Source organism: Talpa occidentalis, unplaced genomic scaffold, assembly GCF_014898055.3.
Source record: "Talpa occidentalis isolate TD23 unplaced genomic scaffold, MPIMG_talOcc4v2.1 talOcc4.5, whole genome shotgun sequence".
NCBI lineage: Eukaryota > Metazoa > Chordata > Mammalia > Eulipotyphla > Talpidae > Talpa > Talpa occidentalis.
In genome coordinates, this window is record NW_023604861.1 from 85,706,461 (window position 1) to 85,725,099 (window position 18,639).

At 44.4% G+C, this 18,639-nt stretch overlaps 1 protein-coding gene across 1 annotated transcript in view; it reads left to right on the forward strand.

Annotated features, from left to right (window-relative positions):
• The window catches only part of HK2 (hexokinase 2), a 56,993-nt gene that overhangs the window by 21,164 nt on the left and 17,190 nt on the right, over positions 1-18,639 (forward strand). Inside the window, exons 3-7 of the mRNA XM_037527700.1 lie at positions 10,123-10,271; positions 15,881-16,000; positions 16,610-16,705; positions 17,472-17,571; positions 17,856-18,039. Coding sequence (XP_037383597.1) covers positions 10,123-10,271; positions 15,881-16,000; positions 16,610-16,705; positions 17,472-17,571; positions 17,856-18,039 — 649 coding nt within the window. The remainder of the gene's footprint in view (positions 1-10,122; positions 10,272-15,880; positions 16,001-16,609; positions 16,706-17,471; positions 17,572-17,855; positions 18,040-18,639) is intronic.

The following is an 18,639-nucleotide window of genomic DNA, read 5'->3' on the forward strand; positions in this document are numbered from 1 at the left end:
GGGGTCTGTTTTAAAATTTTTATGCATATTAGTTTTGCCTGTTCTATAACTTCCAGTAAATACTGTCTTACATCATTTCCTTTTCATACAAGTCTTCATTTACTCATCCTAATGTGTGTGCTTTATTTATGTTGTATGTATAAGTAGTTTATTCCTTTTGGTTGCTGATTCCAAGGTGTGATTGGAATCCTATGTAACATGAATATTGGTGGACACCTGAGCTGTTTCCAGTTTTTGCCTATTATGACTAAAGCTGCTATAAACATATATATATCTTTAATTTTTTTTTTTTTTTTTGCACAAGTCTCTTTGTGGACACATGTTTTTAATTTCTTGGGTAAACAACTAGGAGTGGAATTGCTGAATCACAGAGTTTGGTGTGTGCTTAATTTATAATAAATGGCTAGATCTTTTTTTCTGAAGTGGTTGAACCATTTTATGCTCCCACCAACAATGTGTGAGGAGTTCCTCTTTCACCAGTATGTCTTGTCTGTACCCCTCCCTGCAGTGCAGAGTTGAGTAAAGAAATCTTTCATTTGTATCCGACAGGAACCTCTATGTAGGCAGTCCTCACCTGCATGTGACAGCAGTACCAGCTCCAGACACAGTCCTGTCAGGGTCTCTCCACAAAGTCAGAGACCTGACTTACAGAGGGGCACTTCCATCTCAAGAGAAAATACAGGAATAATTGACACCATTTGATGAGCCCCTATTTACATACATAATCTGCGCTAGCCTATTTGCATAAATAATCTGTTTTACTTTCCATGCAGATGCTACAAGAAAGACATTCCTGATTTAAAAATAAGGCAGTTGAGGCTAAACAAGGATTGAATGGTATTTGCCAAGGTCACCTGTGACCAGTTAGTAGCAGAGTTGGGACTTTAATGTAGTCCTGACACTGTGACCATAAAATTTATAGTTTACATTGGCCAATGTTGCTGTACAGACATTTGTAGAACAAATTGAGTGATGTTTTTTAATAGATCATAAATGTGAGTTGGCTTTGTACAGTTATAATAAGAAGCTCAAGTACAACCCATCTGAAAATCTATAACTATTCCAGTTTAGACGTAAATATCTTTGTAGTGTCTTTATCACCCTTGTCTTGACCAGAGTGTTTAGATAGATGTCTTACAAGGCAGAGTAAGATGAAGAGTTTGCTTCATTGGCCATTCCACACTTCCCTGAATTGGAATTATTGTCACAGGTGAGTATATCTCCACCCTCTAGCCAGATTTAATTTCCTAGAGAGCAGGGAATGATGATGGTGATGGCAGGGCTGCTAAATGCCGGTGAGCACTGTATTCAAGTGATTTTATTTATCCTCACAGTGGTAGGCACTATGAGCCCTGTTTATGAAAAAAGAAACTAGATTTAGAGAGATCAGGCAACTTTCCCAAAGTCACATGGGAGAAAGCAGAAGGTTTGGTTTGTTTGCCAGTGTCTGGGCCCTTAGGTACATCACCTATGGTGTATTTTATGCTTATATACCCCACATACTGCTACCCGATGAATTAATTCTCCCATTCATAACTAAGGCTCGTTGTTTAGTTTAACCAGTTTAACAGAATCCCCTCTGAGGCAGAGTTGGAACGTTGGTCCTCTTTGGAGCAGCTATGTGCCAAGCTGCATTGCACTCCGCCTTTGAAGACTGAAAATTGTTCTGGGGAGATATTGCTTTCACAGATGAAATGATTACAGAATGATACTGGGTCGTATAAAGCAGGCACACAATATGATAGACTAGATTGGTGAAAGGTTATATAGAAGCAGATAAAACCTTAGAGAAGCCCTTATCGCGGTAGCCTAGCATTATGATAACAGTCATGTAATGGAGATAGAGCAATAACCAGTATACACACAGGTTAACAAGAGGGCTTATTTGATACCTACATTATAAACTGAATATTGTATTTATAACAAATGTATATATAGCAGCTAGTCTATTAAACATTTACAAGCACCAGGCATTGTGCCAAACGCTTTATGCATTTGTTGGATTGAATCTTGACCAAAAACTGTATGTGTGTCTCTGTGTCCTGGGAAGTGAAGGGGAGAAGGTGCTGGCTAGGGACGAGTTATTACTTTTCCCTTTTAAATGATGGTAAGGGCCTTCCGGGTGTTGCAAGAGGTTAAGACACAACCTATGAAGCTGTCTGTAGCCTCTGCAGCACGAGATCTATCCCCGGCCAGGTAGATACCCACATGGTGCTGCAGACCTCTCCTGGCTCACCCGCTGCTCCCCTCAGCAGTGTATTTCAGTCAATCTTCCTGTTCTGTTCCCCATTCTGTCTGTGATGAATCCTCTCAGCCCCTACACCTCTGGCCTGTACTCTAGCTATTGTATGCATAAATAAATAAATCTTTTAAAAAAATAAATAAATGATGGTAAAATCTGGTTATCAGATTTCTAATAATTTACCCCAAGTCATTTAGCTATTATCTGTCAAAATGGGATTTGAATGCAGGTCTGCCTGCTTAGAAATCTTAACACAGTCAATGCCTCTACAATATTGAAATATAATCTTATTTTTGTCTTTTGAAGAATGGTTTCACATCTGTGGAGCTATTGTAATACCTCTTGTGACTGGCACATTTGGAGACTAGGAAACATTTCCTGAGTATAGAAGTACCTGGAGGCTGCTTTCTTGTGGTGTGCTGGGAGCTTTGGGGGTATTTACAATGCATTTATATTCTTGGTTCCTCCCTTCAATTGGAGCAGCTCCATTTTTATCTATTGCTACACTTTGACATTGGGCATCCATTGCTTAAAATGGTTTGAAAACCAATCATTTAGGAGATCAGATTATCCCATTCCTTGGCTATGCCAGATACCTGCATTAACTGACTGTGTGAATTGATACTTTAATAACATGAAGTCACTTCTTTATTTCTGTGTTATTGAGTAGAAATTGATATTATAATAATGGAGTGGTGGGCATCCTGAAGCATAAGAAGAAGCCTCCAGAGGAGGTGGTAATTGGTGGTTCCAGGTACGTGGGAAATTCGTTCTTTGAGACCCATGTCTGCCAAAGGTTATTTTGCTGATTACCTACCCATGACTTGGACATTTTTCTTTTTTAGTTGTCCTCTCAATTGGAATTCATGCCTTACATTCTTAGAGTGCTCCACTGTGGTGTCCCAGCAAGCACTTGAAAACTAAAGAATTAACAAAGTCCCCTCCAATCCAGAGTGACTTTATGCAGGAAGATTGGAACATATGGTGCCATCACCTGGTGTCCCCAAAAATGTTTCTTCAAGTGTAGAGTAGCTAGGAGCAGATTCCTTTAGGGGCAGTGAATTATAGGGACTTAAGAAACTAGATGTGAAATTTTGAATGTGTGTCTTTGATCTACTTCAGGGGTCAAGATTGCATGTCTTGGGTACTGGGTAACAAGGAAGAACTAATGGTTCAGTGACTGGATTTAACATGGCCCTAGGGTGACAAGCTATCCTGGTTATCTGTGACTTGCTCTGGGTTTTAGCACTGAAAGTTCCATGTTGGTCTTGGGATAGCTGGGGTGGTTGACCACCCTGGGACCCAGGTCTTAATCACTGTTTGGCTTGACTCTGTCACAGCAGCCTCCAAACTAGCCTCCCTGGTTCTAGATGTATCTTCTATGGTGCTACTGGAGCCCCTTTGGAAACACAAATTTGGAATTCTGCTTATAAATCCGAAGTCCTTGGCCTTTGCAAGGACTTGTGGCCATGTCACAAGTGTTATATGCTGCAGACACTCTGGACATACCATTCTCTCAGTATGTTATTGATGAACTTCCACACTTCTGTATATGTCTCTGTTGCTCAGCTTGATGACCTCATATCCATCCACTAAGACCTGGCAGTCTTGTGTTGTCAATTTTTTTTGAGGAGCCCTGTGCCTTGACCGCCACTTGGCTGGAAAGTATCCAACAGCATCCAGCTAGCCAGGTATGAGGCCCCATTGTAAGTGGGGATGAAGGAAGATCCTGACCCAAGGGTGACTGTAAGGAAGGAGCCTGGGGCACGGGGGCATTAGCGGTAGATAGGGGAGAGGATAGCAATAGCCTCTGATCCTGGATTGGTACCTGCCTGAGGTGGGGTCCACCCCTCTAATCAATCCTTCCCCCATCACACACACTCAAGCTCTGGACTTGAGGTCCAGGGAGTTGCTGGAGAAGCTGCTAAGATACAATTGGCCCTATTCACAGCCCAGTGGCCTAGGGAAATGATGACCACATAATGTGAGGAGCATGGTATGAGAGGTTATGTGCAGAGGGGGCTTTCTCTTTTCCTGAGACCAGATAGTATTTGGGCCTTGAATATAGAGAAATAGATATCTGTTGTGTGTGTGAGTGAGGGCCTCCATTCCAGGTTTAGGGAATAGCAGCTGCAAAGGGCAGGTAGATTTCTTTGATGCTTTCCTTTTCTAACAGCTGTGATTCCCTTGCTCTTCAGTCTTTAACTCCATAGAACAAGTCAGCCTGTGCCTTCCTAAGGTTTTCTGCAGCAACAATAAATAAATAAAAAATAAAAGGTATGCGGGTCTTCTGGAACTTGTGGTGATGAAGTCCTGGGGTGAGGCTCTATCCTTAACCAGGCAGGGCACTGCCACTTTTGAACACTTGCCTTGGATGAAATGGCACTGCTGCTTAAAAATTAAAAAAAAAAAAAAAACAAAACAAAACAACAAACAAAAACCAAACCAAACCAAACCTGTTTGCAAGTCACTGTAGTGTGCTGGTTGGCACATTGCTCCAAATGCCTGATGAGATGAATAGGTGGCTATCTATTTTAATTAGCTGCAAGTTAATAATGATTGGAAATAGACCCTGTTGTAAAATTCAATTGGCCCTTGCCTTTCACCCCTCAAAAATGAGTTGGGACATTGTCAGGTACCAGGCCACCATTAGTGTATGGTTTTAACAATGCTGGAGTTAGGGCCTGCTCAGATTCACTACTGGTGCCAAGTCAACTAAGATGACAGTAACTTTTATGTTCTAGCAGTTAGTCAAATGCCATTTTAGTCCTCTTTAGCCTTTCTCTGGGACAGGTTAGTTCCCAGGAGAAACTGAAATCCTTATCTTGCTGACCTTCCTTATTTGATAACGTCTTACTGAAAGTTGTTAGAATGGTAGTCCAGGATGGGAAATGAGTCAGCACACTCCAGAGAGAACAACTTGATTCTTAATTGTTGGGCAGTTTAATGGAGGGTGGCTTGACTTTTTATACTCTTAGTGCCAATTCCTCTTCACTGTGAGCCAGCATTACTTGTTTGAATACTTTTTTTTTTCAGTAAAGGATTGATAGCCCTTCTCTTGTCTATTTTTGGAGAGGGTTACCAGCAAGGGCTTGCAAATTGTACACTATAATTATGTAAGATGGCACTAATTGGGCCTCCCCGGTGGCGCAGCGGTTGAGCGCTGGGTTGCGAAGCTGCCCGCGGCCTCTGCGGCACCTGTTCGATCCCCCGCTGCTCCCCGGCCACCGGAGGAGGGTCCCACATGGCGCGCAGACCTCTCCTGCCGCCCGCTGCTCCCCTTAGCAGTGTACTTCGGTCCTTCTGCCTGCTCTGCTCCCCGCTCTGGCTCTGGTGAATTCTCTCACCCTCCTGCGCTTCTGACTGTACCCAGTGCATGTATAAACAAAACAAACAAACAAACAAACAAATAAATAAAACATGCCTCTATTTAAAAAAAAAAAAAAAAAAAAAAAAAAAGATGGCACTAATTTGTGGCTATGGAAAAAGGCTGCACCAACAAACTTTAGTAGGCCCTGAGTTCCTCTTGCCAGGTGAATGTGTCTGTCACTTTCCGCTCCAGTCTGAGGACACTTGGCCCACCAATAAGCCCAGGAAATGGGCTGCAGTTACTGATAAAGGTTAGGGTGTCTTTGCTTTCGTTTTCACCACTTTATATCTGATTTGCTCCCATCCCAGATTCTATGCCAGATAATCCTCAGCTTCCAAGAATTAGAACTTTGAGATATCTGGGTGTGGTGCAATAGGACAGGCACAGGCTTTGGGGTCAGATGGATTTGGATTCAAACCCAGGGTCATTTACTGCTGCATGACCTTAACCAAGTAACTCAACTTCTTAACTGTGGTGTCACTTCCTCTGCCACCCAGGCCAGCTTGGAGGTTGAAGGTCACCTCTAGTTTTATGTTTTTGGCATTGTCACTGAAGAATTTCTTATTTGAGGTTTATAACTTTTTCATGAGCAGCTTCTTTGCTCATTGCTGTGCAAAGCTGCTACAGAGTCAGACTGAGAGTAGAAGCTTGGTTTTAATTACTTGACCTGAGCCTGGGTTTTGTCATCCAGAAAGTTGGTATATACTGCTGACAAAGTTGTTGAGGATTAATGAGATGCTTACAGACAAAGTGACCATCACTTAACAGAAGTTAAATTCTCATCTGCTAAACACATCTATACATTGAGCCTTCAGTCAGCTAAATCCTCCCATACCTGCTTCTGTCTTTCCATTATTTTGTTACCATAATAATTCATATGTCAATGAGAAAGTCCAAACTCTGTTCTGGGAACAAGAGTGATACAGACCAGTTTCTGGGCTTCATTTTTCAAAAAAGTCACATGAAGATGGACTTGGTATTTGAACAAATCCTATAGTGAAATCTTGCTTCCTTTATATTAGCCACAATGGTGGCCATATTTAGAAGGAGTTGGAGACATTTAGAATCCTCTTCAGACTTTCTACAGACACAAGAAATAATTTAGAAACCACTAATATTTTGAGAACATAAAACACATTTCTGTGTGACCGAAACACCATGAACAAAACTGAAAGACAAACACCTAATTGGAAAAAAGTCATTGCAAATACACAACCAACAAAATTGTTTTCCTTAATATGCAAAGAACTCTTTTACGTTGTTGAAAAAATAATGAAGATTTTTTTTTTTTTAAAGGCAAAAGAGATGAACAGGAAATGAACAGAAAAAGGAATTCAAAAGGCTGGTCAGTATTCAGAATCTAACCTTACACAAATGAAAGAAAGCAAGTGAAAAAAAATGAGACACCATTTTGACCTAGGAAATGGCAAACAGTAATTCCAAATCACAAGGGACATGAAGAGAGTGAAATCCACCTGTTGGTTTGTGTAGAAATTGCTGAGAACCTCGAGGAAGCGAATTTGGCAATCTCTTCCAAATGCACATTCTAAAAATCAATGATTCAAACCATATTTTGGGGGCTGTGTCTGTTATAGTATCCACTGTCTTTATAAAACAATTGCATCTTTTCATGGTTATTTTGGGGAGGTGGAGAAAAAAGAAATGTTTGCTTTTTATCTTTTCCACTTCTGTATTATTTGAACCTGTAAAAAATCAGATGTTTATATTTTATGTTTATATTTAAAAAAATTGAAATTATTTTCTAGATATAACAGCATGTTTAGCATTAAAAAAAAAAAAAGCACTTTACCTGATGGTCTCATATATAAACCCCACAGTTGGCACTTAAATATTTTGTTTAACAAAACAAAAACAATATGGGATGTTATCTTAATATATTGCCTCAAATCTCAACTATAATCATCCAGCAAAATAATCTCTCTGGGCCTCCAGGACTCTCTGCTGTGAGGCTTGTGTACTTTCATTTCTTGACTGCTTGCCGTGTGCATATTCACATTCTGTTCTGTATTTCACGCAAGCCTCAGGACCCCAGGAAAAGTCAGCAGTGTGAGCTGTGCTCTACAGGTGAGGTGACATGCTCAGGGAAGGCCACACAGGCAGGGAAGCAGCGAGTCAGATTCAAATCACAGTCTGCCCACCCATCTCTTGACCATTCTTTCTGAGGGCCTCTCATGTGGAGGTGGGCACTAGGAGAAGAGATTCACTGTCCTGAGGGGTCACCTTAGGATTTAGCTCCAGGAGACACGGTGCTGAGTCTGCCTCAGATTTTGGACTCTGGAAGGAATATAGCCCTTGGCTATGGTAGCTGTGGTCTTGTATATTTGTGGAGGGTGTGCTGGGGAGGAGGGATGCAGAGGAATGTCGATTCTGGCAGATCTGAAAGGAAAGCCAGGGAATGGCATTCCTTCCTAGGAATGGAATTATCAACAGCACATTATTATTTGTGGTTTCCCTTCAGCCCATCAGAAAATAAGCCAAACCACCACTCTTGATGGAGCTGAGCTCCTTAGTAAATCCAGCTGGACTGGCCTTGAATCATGACCAACAAGGGTCAGCTTCAGTTGCCTCAGTTCCCCTCTGTTGCCAGTTCAGCAGACTGCATGTATCCTGGGCTTCAGAGTGCTGATGCAGCCAGTTCATCTTGAATTTTCCTTTTCAATCCTCATGACAACTACTACATAGTTTTCCGTACAGCTTGGCTGAGCTCCCTTTTACAGGGGAGGCTCAGAACCTGAGTGCCTGGAATAGTTGCTTGTGGCCACGGGGAGGGCAGAGTCACCCCAGAGGGGTCTGAGGTCACTCTAGCTGTCTAACTACTGCAGCTAGTGGAGGGGGCATTCCACATGCCAGGGAGGGAATGGAAAGTTAGTACCTCTGAGGAGGTATGCCGAAATCACTGGAGCAGATTCAATGGCTGTTTTGGGACAGATTTCTTCAGTCTCCCCTAGCCTGTCAGTCTGTGCTCTCTGTAACACTGGGCCTGGAAAACTCAAGGAGGGTGTTAGGCTGTGTCTGCCAAGAGCCTGGATGGAAAGTTTCTAGCACTTATTGAACATGTCCTAAGTTCTTGGCTCTGTGCTGGGTGCTTGAGGTACATTATTTTCTTTCTTCCCTCATGACAACCCTGTGAGGGACCATGTTCCCAGGCCTGAGGCTCAGGAAACTGCTACAGTTAAAATGTGGCTGGTGGTCTCACAAAGGTCATATGGGCCCCAGGCCAGTCTCCATTTATCCAACCACCAAGGTAGAGGTGAGTCCCACTGTCTCTAGGGTGGGTGATATTCACCAAGTTGCTGCCCTGTACTGTAGGGGCTGTGGGTGATACCCTCAGGGAACTGGGGAGGCGTGGCTTTTCTCAGGACTAAGTTGCTAGAGCTGCAGAGGACAGAATAAACCCTTGTTGATCTATTTATTCAGGGTATTTCCCTCACCCTCTCATCCATTCTACCTTATTTCAGCATCAGAGTCCCATTGGGAAAGGGGCTAAGTGTTGAAAAACATGCAGTTAAATGAATCCCCCAGGAAATGATCCTGTGTCTTAGAGAAGATTCAAGGCAGAGCAGCAGAAGTCTGATGGAGCCAGTACTGATTGAGGGGGCAGCCATAGGGGTGAGCTCACCTCCCCCTCTGCCCTGGTCTGTGGTGTTAGGGCCCAACCCTGGCTCTGGCCCCTGTGCCCCTTCAGCACTTTCATTCTGTGTCATTCAATGGACTATGTCTCCTGTAGCCAGCAGTATTGTTGTCTAGAATCTGGATGTTTCCAGTCTGCACTCCTGTTTCCTGGAAGGAAGGGCCTTCCTTGTGTACCTTAGGGGCGACACCTGAAGATCTTGACCTGTTTGTGGAGTTTTGCTCTCCCACTTCTGCCCTAGCTCTGTGGCTTGTCTGAATGGAACAGTTGAGTGAAACAGCTGACTCTTGTATTACATACCTTGAGGTCTGCATTCTCCACTTGGCTTATTTCCTAGGCCTCTTAATTTAGAGCCAATTGGACTCCATTCCACCCCACGTGAGACTCTCTCATCCTGCTGTAGAACACTGTTACCATCATATGCAAATATTAAAAAGTAAATTTTGTATCAGGATCATAATCTGGCAGAAGGCTCACAGACCTGTAGCGGTGTGCTGGGTGACCTGGGGGAATGAAGAAGAAATGGAGGCCTGGACTTTTGGTGCTGGCCTTGATGGGCCCTGGGAACTCAATAGGGCCTTGGCTGAGGGCGCTTAGGAACACGGCCCTTGTGTGGAGGTGGGTATTCCATGACTGGTTGTGAAACTGTCTCACATATGCGAATTGTAAATGTAATATAGGAGTGCTTAGTGTTGAGGAAAAGAATCCGATAATAAATAAATGTGTGTAGAAAAACATAAGACCTACTGGCCACCCTGTCATCCAGGGGCATCCAGTGATTTTGCTAGGACTTCATAAATTTTAAGTCTTGGTCTTGCTGTTTTTCCCAGAAATTACTAGCCGTTCTTCTCTCTGCAGAACATGGAGAGTTCCTGGCTCTGGACCTTGGAGGCACCAACTTCCGTGTGCTTTGGGTGAGAGTACCAGACAATGGGCTCCAGACTGTTGAGATGAAGAACCAGATTTACGCCATCCCTGAGGACATCATGCGAGGCAGCGGGACCCAGGTCTGACCCTTCTCTCAGGGTGCTCTTGGGGGCTCTGGGCCCCTCAGAAGTAAACATTTCTCCTCCTGTGTGGACTGAAGGCCTTTCTTGAAACTCACATTTCCTGGCCTCTCTCTGCCTTTTTGTCCCCTTACATGCCTGGAAGTGGGGCTCGGGGACCTTGGTCACGAGAGGTGCAGATGGACCAGGGAACATGTTATTGAGTCCCTGGGTTTTGGATGTGCTGCAGCAGGGGGTATTCTGATTTGCCATCTTTTATGAGGTCTACTTGCATGCCCTGCTTGTTATATAAAGCCCACTGTCAGGTGGCGGGTCACCTGTGGTGGTGAGATCTGCCCTCTGTGGACTCCTAGAATACAGCTGTGGTCTGACACTTCCACTAGCCACTGTGGTCACCCATGCAGCCCTCTTTCACTCGTGATTGCTCCATTGCATCTCACGGCAGTGAAACCTGCCCGTCTCCCTCTTGACTGTCTAAAACAGAAGAGGTTTTGTACACAGGGATGAGACTCTGTTGAGAAAACACCAAAAACCCAGCTTTGTGGTGTCTATCCCATCTGGCACTGCAGTTGGTTTCTCGTGCCTCCACGTTGGCTCTAAATCATGTTTAGTTATCCTCATACCTCAGTGGCTTCTAGAGTCAGGTTGTTCTCAACAACTATACCATAAAAGGGGTGAATGGAGAAGAAATGTGAAAGCCAAGATAGAATCCTCAGTAATAGCCAGAAAGATAAACATCAGGGGTGGAATTGCCATGAGCACTGGGCACTGCTCCTTGCTGAGAATCAAATTTCTGGTCCTTTCCCTCCAGGCTTGAAGTCTACCTGGATGACCAGGTATTTCCTCACTTACCCTTCCCCCCTCCAAAACACTTCAATTCAGCGTTGTATTGAAGAGGATGGGCAGTCATCAGGGGCTGGGGCTGACTCATGATCTGTTGTGTGTCCGGGTGGACAGACACACTTTGTGGGGATTTCCCCTTTTTTACCCTTACTCAAGCCCTGTGAGGCTGGTCTTGTTATCTCGGCTTTGTAAATGTAGACTTGGGCTTTGAAAGATTGACATGGCCTTAGATCACATGGGTAGGTAGGGCCAGCAGTGAGATACAAAGCCAGGTTGATATGACCAGAGCCTGTGTTTGCACAAGTCTGGGGGGATCCGTCTACTTGGTAGGCTGCACGATGTGGCTTATGGGTGTGCTGCTCCTTGCACCATGATTGCCCTGCATCCTGACCACCTGCTTCTATTTGCAGATTGGGAGTTACTCCCCAAAGGGTCTCTGGTGGTTCTGCAAATATAAGATCCTATGTGTGGCCTCTCCCTTTTTAGAGTTCCTACAAGAGAACCCGACTAGAGAGGGGGCACTCTCTGCCCCCACACCTGAAGATCTGGCTGGTTAATGAGTTACGGCCACAGGTCCAGTCATCATTCCCTTTTCTTGGGTTCCAGGAGAACTTTTTCCCCTTTCATTTGCGGTTTAGAAACCTTCTTTGGGATGTTCTTTCTGCCCCTTCTCTAGCTGCCCTCTGTCCATGCAGAGACTCCCTGAACACGTTCCTGCCAGCACAACTGGTGTAAAGCTATTTCCAGCCCACTGTTCTCACCTCTCCTGACTACCTCCTGGGAAGGGGATTTCGGACCATGAGTGGAACCTGTCCTGGAAATATTTTTAGACCCCTTATATGAACTTGGGCCTGGCCCTGAGGGTAAAGCTTCCTTTCCCTCCTTTAATGCCGGATTTGGTCAAGGGAGGCTAAGTCCCTGAGACTTAAGCTCCATTGAGGTGGTCACACAGCTGCAGGATACATAAAAAATGTTTTAGTCCAAATTAAAAAGAAATTTATGAAACCCACCTGGAAAAAAGCTATAAAACTATTATGATATTCAAAAGATCTTGAATAAATGGAAAAAATGTCATATAAAAATGAAACAAACCAAAAACTAGAAGAAAATATGTGCTTACCTCACTCCAAGAAAGGGAAATAATACTATGTGTCTAAAAGCAGCAGGAAACTACTGCTAGAAAAACCTGGTAGGAAATGCTTTTATTATATATATATATATATATATATATATATATATTAAGATTTATTTGTTTATTTATATAAGCACTGGGTACAGTCAGAAGAGCTGGAGGGTGAGAGAATTCACCAGAGCCAGAGCGGGGAGCAGAGCAGGCAGAAGGACCAAAGTACACTGCTGAGGGGAGCAGCGGGCGGCAGGAGAGGTCTGAGTGCCATGCGGGACCCTCCTCCAGTGACCGAGAGCAGCTGGGGATCGAACTGGCGCTGCAGAGGCTGCGGACAGCTTTGCAACCCAGCGCTCAACCGCTGCGCCACCGGGGAGGCCCTATATATATATTTTTTTTAATTGAAGTAACATTGCATTATAACATTATATGTTTCAGGTGTGCATCATTCTAAATCAACATCTTATATGCTACATTAAGTGTGCCACTTAAAATGGAAGGAAATTCAGAGTTGTTATTGCAGTGGTAGAATTCTAAGTGCTCGTCTCCCTTTTTGGATGGGTCTGGGGATGGAATCTTAGATATCAATTTGTTAATTACAGAAAAACAAATGGATTATAAAAGTGAAATTAATCTAAGTTCAAACCAAATCCCCAAACCCAAAACCTGTAAAGGCTTTTCAAGATCTGTGAACCACGGCCAGTGTGAGTCCCTGGGAACCTGTTTCCTAGCACTTGATCTGCCACTGGAGAGCAGGGTATTACAAATGGTAATAGGACCACTTAAGATTTTTCAGTGTATCTTGTGGGAAGAGGAATGAGCAGATTGTCAGACCAATAAGGAAAAGGAACTAATGTCTATACAAAGATGCCCTTTGAGCTTTCTTTATGGCAGAATGTGTTAGCTCTTCTTCCCAGCATCTTGTCCTTACATCATAAACTAACAGAAAAGGAGATAGCCTTCTGATTATGGAAGCAGATGTGCTCCACTTTTAAAGAGATATAGGTGTAGGTTCTTCTAACCACTTTTAAAGAGGTATAGGTAAAGGTATAGGTTTTTCTAACTACTGAAAATAAAACTTAAAAAAAAATTATTTATTTATACACACAGGAACTGGGGTAGAGACCAGAGGTGTGGGGGGTGAGAGGATTCACCAGAGACAGAGTGGGGAACAGAACAGACAGATCTACTGAAACACACTGCAGAGGGGAGCAGCGGGCAAGTCAGGAGAGGTCTGCTGTACCATGTGGGTATCTCCCTGGTCGAACTCATGCTGCATTTTAACCTCTTGAGCCACCCGGGAGGCCCTGAAAATAAAACTTTTTGCAATGGTAGGTCTGTTCTCTGTCTGCAGTGTACCACCTGGTAGCCACCAGCCACTTGTGGTATTGACAACTTAAATGTGGCAAGTATACCTGAAGAAGTGAATTTCTAATTATTTAAAAATTTAATTAAAAATAGAGACAGGGCCTCCCCGGTGGCGCGGCGGTTGAGCGCTGGGTTGCGAGGCTGCCCGCAGCTTCTGCGGCGCGGGTTCGATCCCCGGCTGCTCCCCGGCCACTGGAGGAGGGTCCCGCATGGCGCACAGACCTCTCCTGCCGCCCTCTGCTCCCCTCGGCAGTGTGCTTCGGTCCTTCTGCCTGCTCTGCTCCCCGCTCTGGCTCTGGTGAGTTCTCTCGCCCTCCCGCGCTTCTGACTGTACCCAGTGCTTGTATAAATAAATAAATAAATCTTAAAAAAAAAAAAGGAAACATTTAAAAAAAATAAAAATAGAGACAGAATGGGTACTGTATCAGGCAGCGCATTATTCAATGCCTCATCACTACCTACTTTTCCTCTGTCTCCCCCTGTTGGCAATGCAGCTGGAGAGGGAGCAGTAGTCAGGATGACGTGGTCTGGAACTAGTTGCTTTTCCTCCTTCTAAAACCCCCCTTACCCGCACAGGTAATGATTGGCTGTGTCTCTTTGGACAGCATCCGCAACTTCCTTTTTCTGGATTAAAAAAACTATATGTACTAACAATCATTTTGACTAAGAAAGGGGCTGGGAGTTTGCTTCACCATATTGCGAGTTTTGTCTCTGATCGACTTTTCAGCAGAAAACAGAACTTACTGAATATTTACCTAGAAACCCTATTTGCATATGCAAATACTTGACCTTTGCTCACAGGATTTGGCTCAGGTGCACAGGTGATCCTCCTCTGAGAGGGTCTTTTCATTGCCCTAACTTTGCCCTTGAGAATGTTTTGATTGGGAGATTGAGAGTTTCAGCATCAGTTGTGATTAATTTGGCAGCTGTGATTGTTTCAGCATTAGCTATGATTAATCCATTAATTATAAATAATTCTATGATCAGACAGAGGAACAGGATGGCTGCTGGAAGTTAAATTAGAGCTGTCTATCTTCTAGAGGGGGTAGCTTGTCTTCCTGGATCCTGCCCACTGAGCATATATACCACAGACATCTGGGGAGCCAGTAAGCCTCTCAGCCTACCTTGCTCCCCCCAATCTCTCCTTTCCTTTGAAAATGCAAACACTTTTTGTGGTTTAGTTCTCAAACCAGTGCATCAGGATCACCTAGAGGGCTCCACTCCCACTAATTCTGATTTAGTTGGAGTAGAGCCCTAGGATTTGCATTTCTAAGATGTTCCCACACTTTGGGAACACCTGGTTTAGTGGAATCTTCCTTGTTCTTGTACCTCCTGTATAAGAAAAAGGAAAAGCATTCTTCCCCCAACCCTGACCCAGTTGGCTTTTAAATTTTGCCTTCAGACCAACTTGGCCCTTGGAATCTGCTCAGTCCCTTTGGCCTCTGCTTATTTTTTGTACCAGAATGACCGTGACCTCAGCCTCTAAACATTTGGAAGGGTCATCAGCTTCTCTTTGAGGATGTTGAATGGGCAAGAAAGATGCCGTGGGACTGCGGGCTTTGGGGCTGATTGAAAGCTAGATTGTTGTGAATACAGCTTTTTCTTAGGTATGGGAGCTGTGGATCATGTCAGCATGGTCACGAATGTGAGACTGCCTGTCCACAAAACCCTAATTAGTTTGAGCCACTCCCTGGGTATTCCATTTTGATGTTAGAAAACAAAGATAAGTCCTTTGAATTGCCCCCAGGAAATTAGTTTTCTAGAAGGGAGAAGAAACATAAATGTTACTTATTTTTGTTAAGTTAGTTCATAGAATGCCAGCAGAAAATGTCCCAGACTCTCCCCTAATCACAAGAGGTGGGAATACTAAAGTGCCTCTTGGCAGTAGATGAGCTGCTCTTCCTGGTAAAATAGCCAGCTGTGCATCCATGTCAGGGGGGCCTGACTTTGGCTATGATTTCCCCTGCCTCACAGGGTTATATATACATATATGTGTGCATGTATATGTATACATCTCTGTGTAAGTGTGTGTGTATAGGGTTATCGAAAAAGGCATAATGCATTTTTCTATTTTTTTTTTTTTTAATTTCTTTCATTAACTTTGTGAGGGCAAGGATAGGTATCCCCCTATTTAATAAATGGGCAAATGGAAATATCAGAGGGATTATATATCTTGCACACATCCAGCGAGGTTTCTGGGCCAGAAGTCCATACTCTTGATCTCTATGCCCTTTTTGCTTCCCTGCTCATTGTCTGTGTTGTGTGTCCTTAGCTGTTTGACCACATTGCTGAATGCCTGGCTAACTTCATGGAGAAGTTACAAATCAAAGACAAGAAGCTCCCCTTGGGTTTTACCTTCTCGTTCCCCTGCCATCAGACAAAGCTAGATGAGGTAAGATATTGCACACTCTTGTTGCTTAGTTCTTTAGGCTGGGAGGACTGGGAAGATCTCAGAGCCACCAGCTGCTGTGGCGTTGGAGGTGGCACTGCCAGTTCAGTGCTGAGGTTTGAGTACTGAGAGTCCTATCCTTTTGGATGAGTGTTTGTAGGTCTGGGGGATGGTGAAGAAGTATCAGATAAGGGGGGTGTCTTTATCACCCTTGCAGGACAATGTGCTACCCCACATATATTGCGCATTGTCTTTATCTTTCTTAGGGAAACAAGAATGAGAAATTAGCCCAGAGCTCCTTTGATCTAAAGTGTTATGATAAAGATCTTTGAAAGAAAGATGCCTAGGGGTTAATGGTGAGAGGCTACAAATATTAGTTTAGCAGTTCTACAGCCTGCTCTTTCCACTTCTTGGGGGCAGTGGATCATGAAGGAATCATTTTCATTTGCTCTCCTTCTTGGGTTTTTGATGGGACCTGAGTAGCTCCTTCCTAGGATGATCTGGAAGCAATAGACACATTCAAGCACGACTTCAGTTTAGCCCCGTGGCGGACATCATTATCAGTGGTCTGTGTTTTAGAGGAATCAATATTTATTCTTGGATCCTTTTCAGAGTGTCCTGGTCTCATGGACCAAGGGGTTCAAGTGCAGTGGCTTGGAAGGCAGAGATGTGGTTAATCTGATCCGGAACGCCATCCAGAGAAGAGGGGTGAGTAGGGATGGTGGGGATAGGGAGGCAGGAGGTGAGGTCTGGAGGCTATTTACATTCCTCTTGTGGTCCACTCTGAAGTCTTTTCCCAGTTTATCCTCAAGTCAGCATGAAAACTTTTCTTCTTCCCTGGTATGTTTACCCATTACTTTTTCATTTTATTTCCATTTTACTGAGATGTAATTGACACACAGCTCTGTGTTTACAATGTACCTCATAATGCCTTGGCATGCATATATTGCTAAATGACTATCACACCAATAATCTTATATTAGATGTCTTTGGACTCCTCATATTGCATGCTGGATAAATAATCTTAACCTGGGTGGTGCAAGAAAATCCTAGTTCTTAACTTGAAGAAGATCCGAATTTTATTTTCAAGTCAGAAAGTTGGGGTGCTGCTGACATGAGAGTGGAATGGGGCAGGGAGAGGTTAAGATAAAGGTCTTGTCACAGGGTTATAGGAAGGGAGGGACAGAGAAAGAAAAGGAGACACTGATGCCAAGATGTGCTCTCAATGCAGTGCTGCATATAAACTAGACCCCAGGCAGCTCCCCATGACGAGGGCAAGCAGGGTGGGGAGCCAGCTGCTGCTGTTAGATTGGATCTGAACCTCATTTCCAGTTCTGACCTTTGGCTCCAAGTAGGGCTAGTAAAGTCCTGTAGCACTTGAGGTGTGTCTTGTTACTCTTTCTCTCCATCTTTGCGAGTGTGACCTTCCTATGATGGTGAAGGTCAGAGCCCCCTACCTCTTTCATCCCTCCAGGACTTTGATATTGACATTGTGGCCGTGGTGAATGACACAGTTGGGACCATGATGACCTGCGGTTATGATGACCAAAACTGTGAAATTGCCCTCATTGTGGGTGAGTGTGAGGGGGGTGCGTGGGCTGGAAAAAGAAGAGGACTCCATGACCTGGGTGTTCTTTTGTACTTCATATTAGAAGAAAATGGCTTATCACTGTGGAGGGCTAAGCCAGTACTTGTGGAACTGGGGGTGGTAGTGGATTGTACCACATTAGAATGCCCCAGGAACCTGCAATAAAGAACTCCAGCCACCCTGGCAGTCTCAGGATAGTGGGAAGAGGGAAGTGGGGACTGGGGAGAGGGTGGTATGGGTAGATGCTGAACAGTCCCTTGCTTTGGCCAGGTACGGGCAGCAACGCCTGCTACATGGAAGAGATGCGTCATATTGACACGGTGGAAGGTGATGAGGGGCGGATGTGTATCAACATGGAGTGGGGGGCCTTTGGGGATGACGGCACACTCGATGACTTCCGCACTGAATTTGACCAGGAGATTGACATGGGCTCCCTGAACCCCGGGAAGCAACTGTGAGTAGGTCCTGCATTTGTTCTGTGCTCAGGAGTGGGTTCAAGAGCTGAAGTGGGGCTGGCAAGGGCCAGGCAGATTCTGTGTTTGCTTTACCTCTAATATCCCCAAAGACTGCCAAGGCATCCACTGGTGATGGGGCTACAGAGCCAGCAGACAAACTAGACAATAAGTAACAATTTGGTTATAAGCTTTAGAGCAGTCCCTGCTCTTTCCACCTTCACTTTGTAAGTTGTTCATGGAAATAGGTCATGAGCCACATAAATGGCGTTGGGATGGCAAGATAAAGGTCTTTGAAAACTCCTTTTGTAGCTCCCACCCCTGTCACTACCCGGAAGACAAGACTGTGACACTGGATGGATCCTCGTTCCTGGCTGAGGCTCTGATTTAGACCTCTGGTGGGTTTGCCTGTGATCTAGGCTGGACCCCACGGAGTCCAGGGTCTCCTGTCCAAGCTGTAAGCAGACCCAAGGCCCATGGAGAAGCTAGCCAAGAACCCTCCTGTCTGCCTTCCCTGTGACCCAGTTGGGGGTCTGGGAGGGCACTGGCACAACATTTTGGGCCCAGAATGTTGCATTCTCCAGTCTGGCCAGACTTGGTTT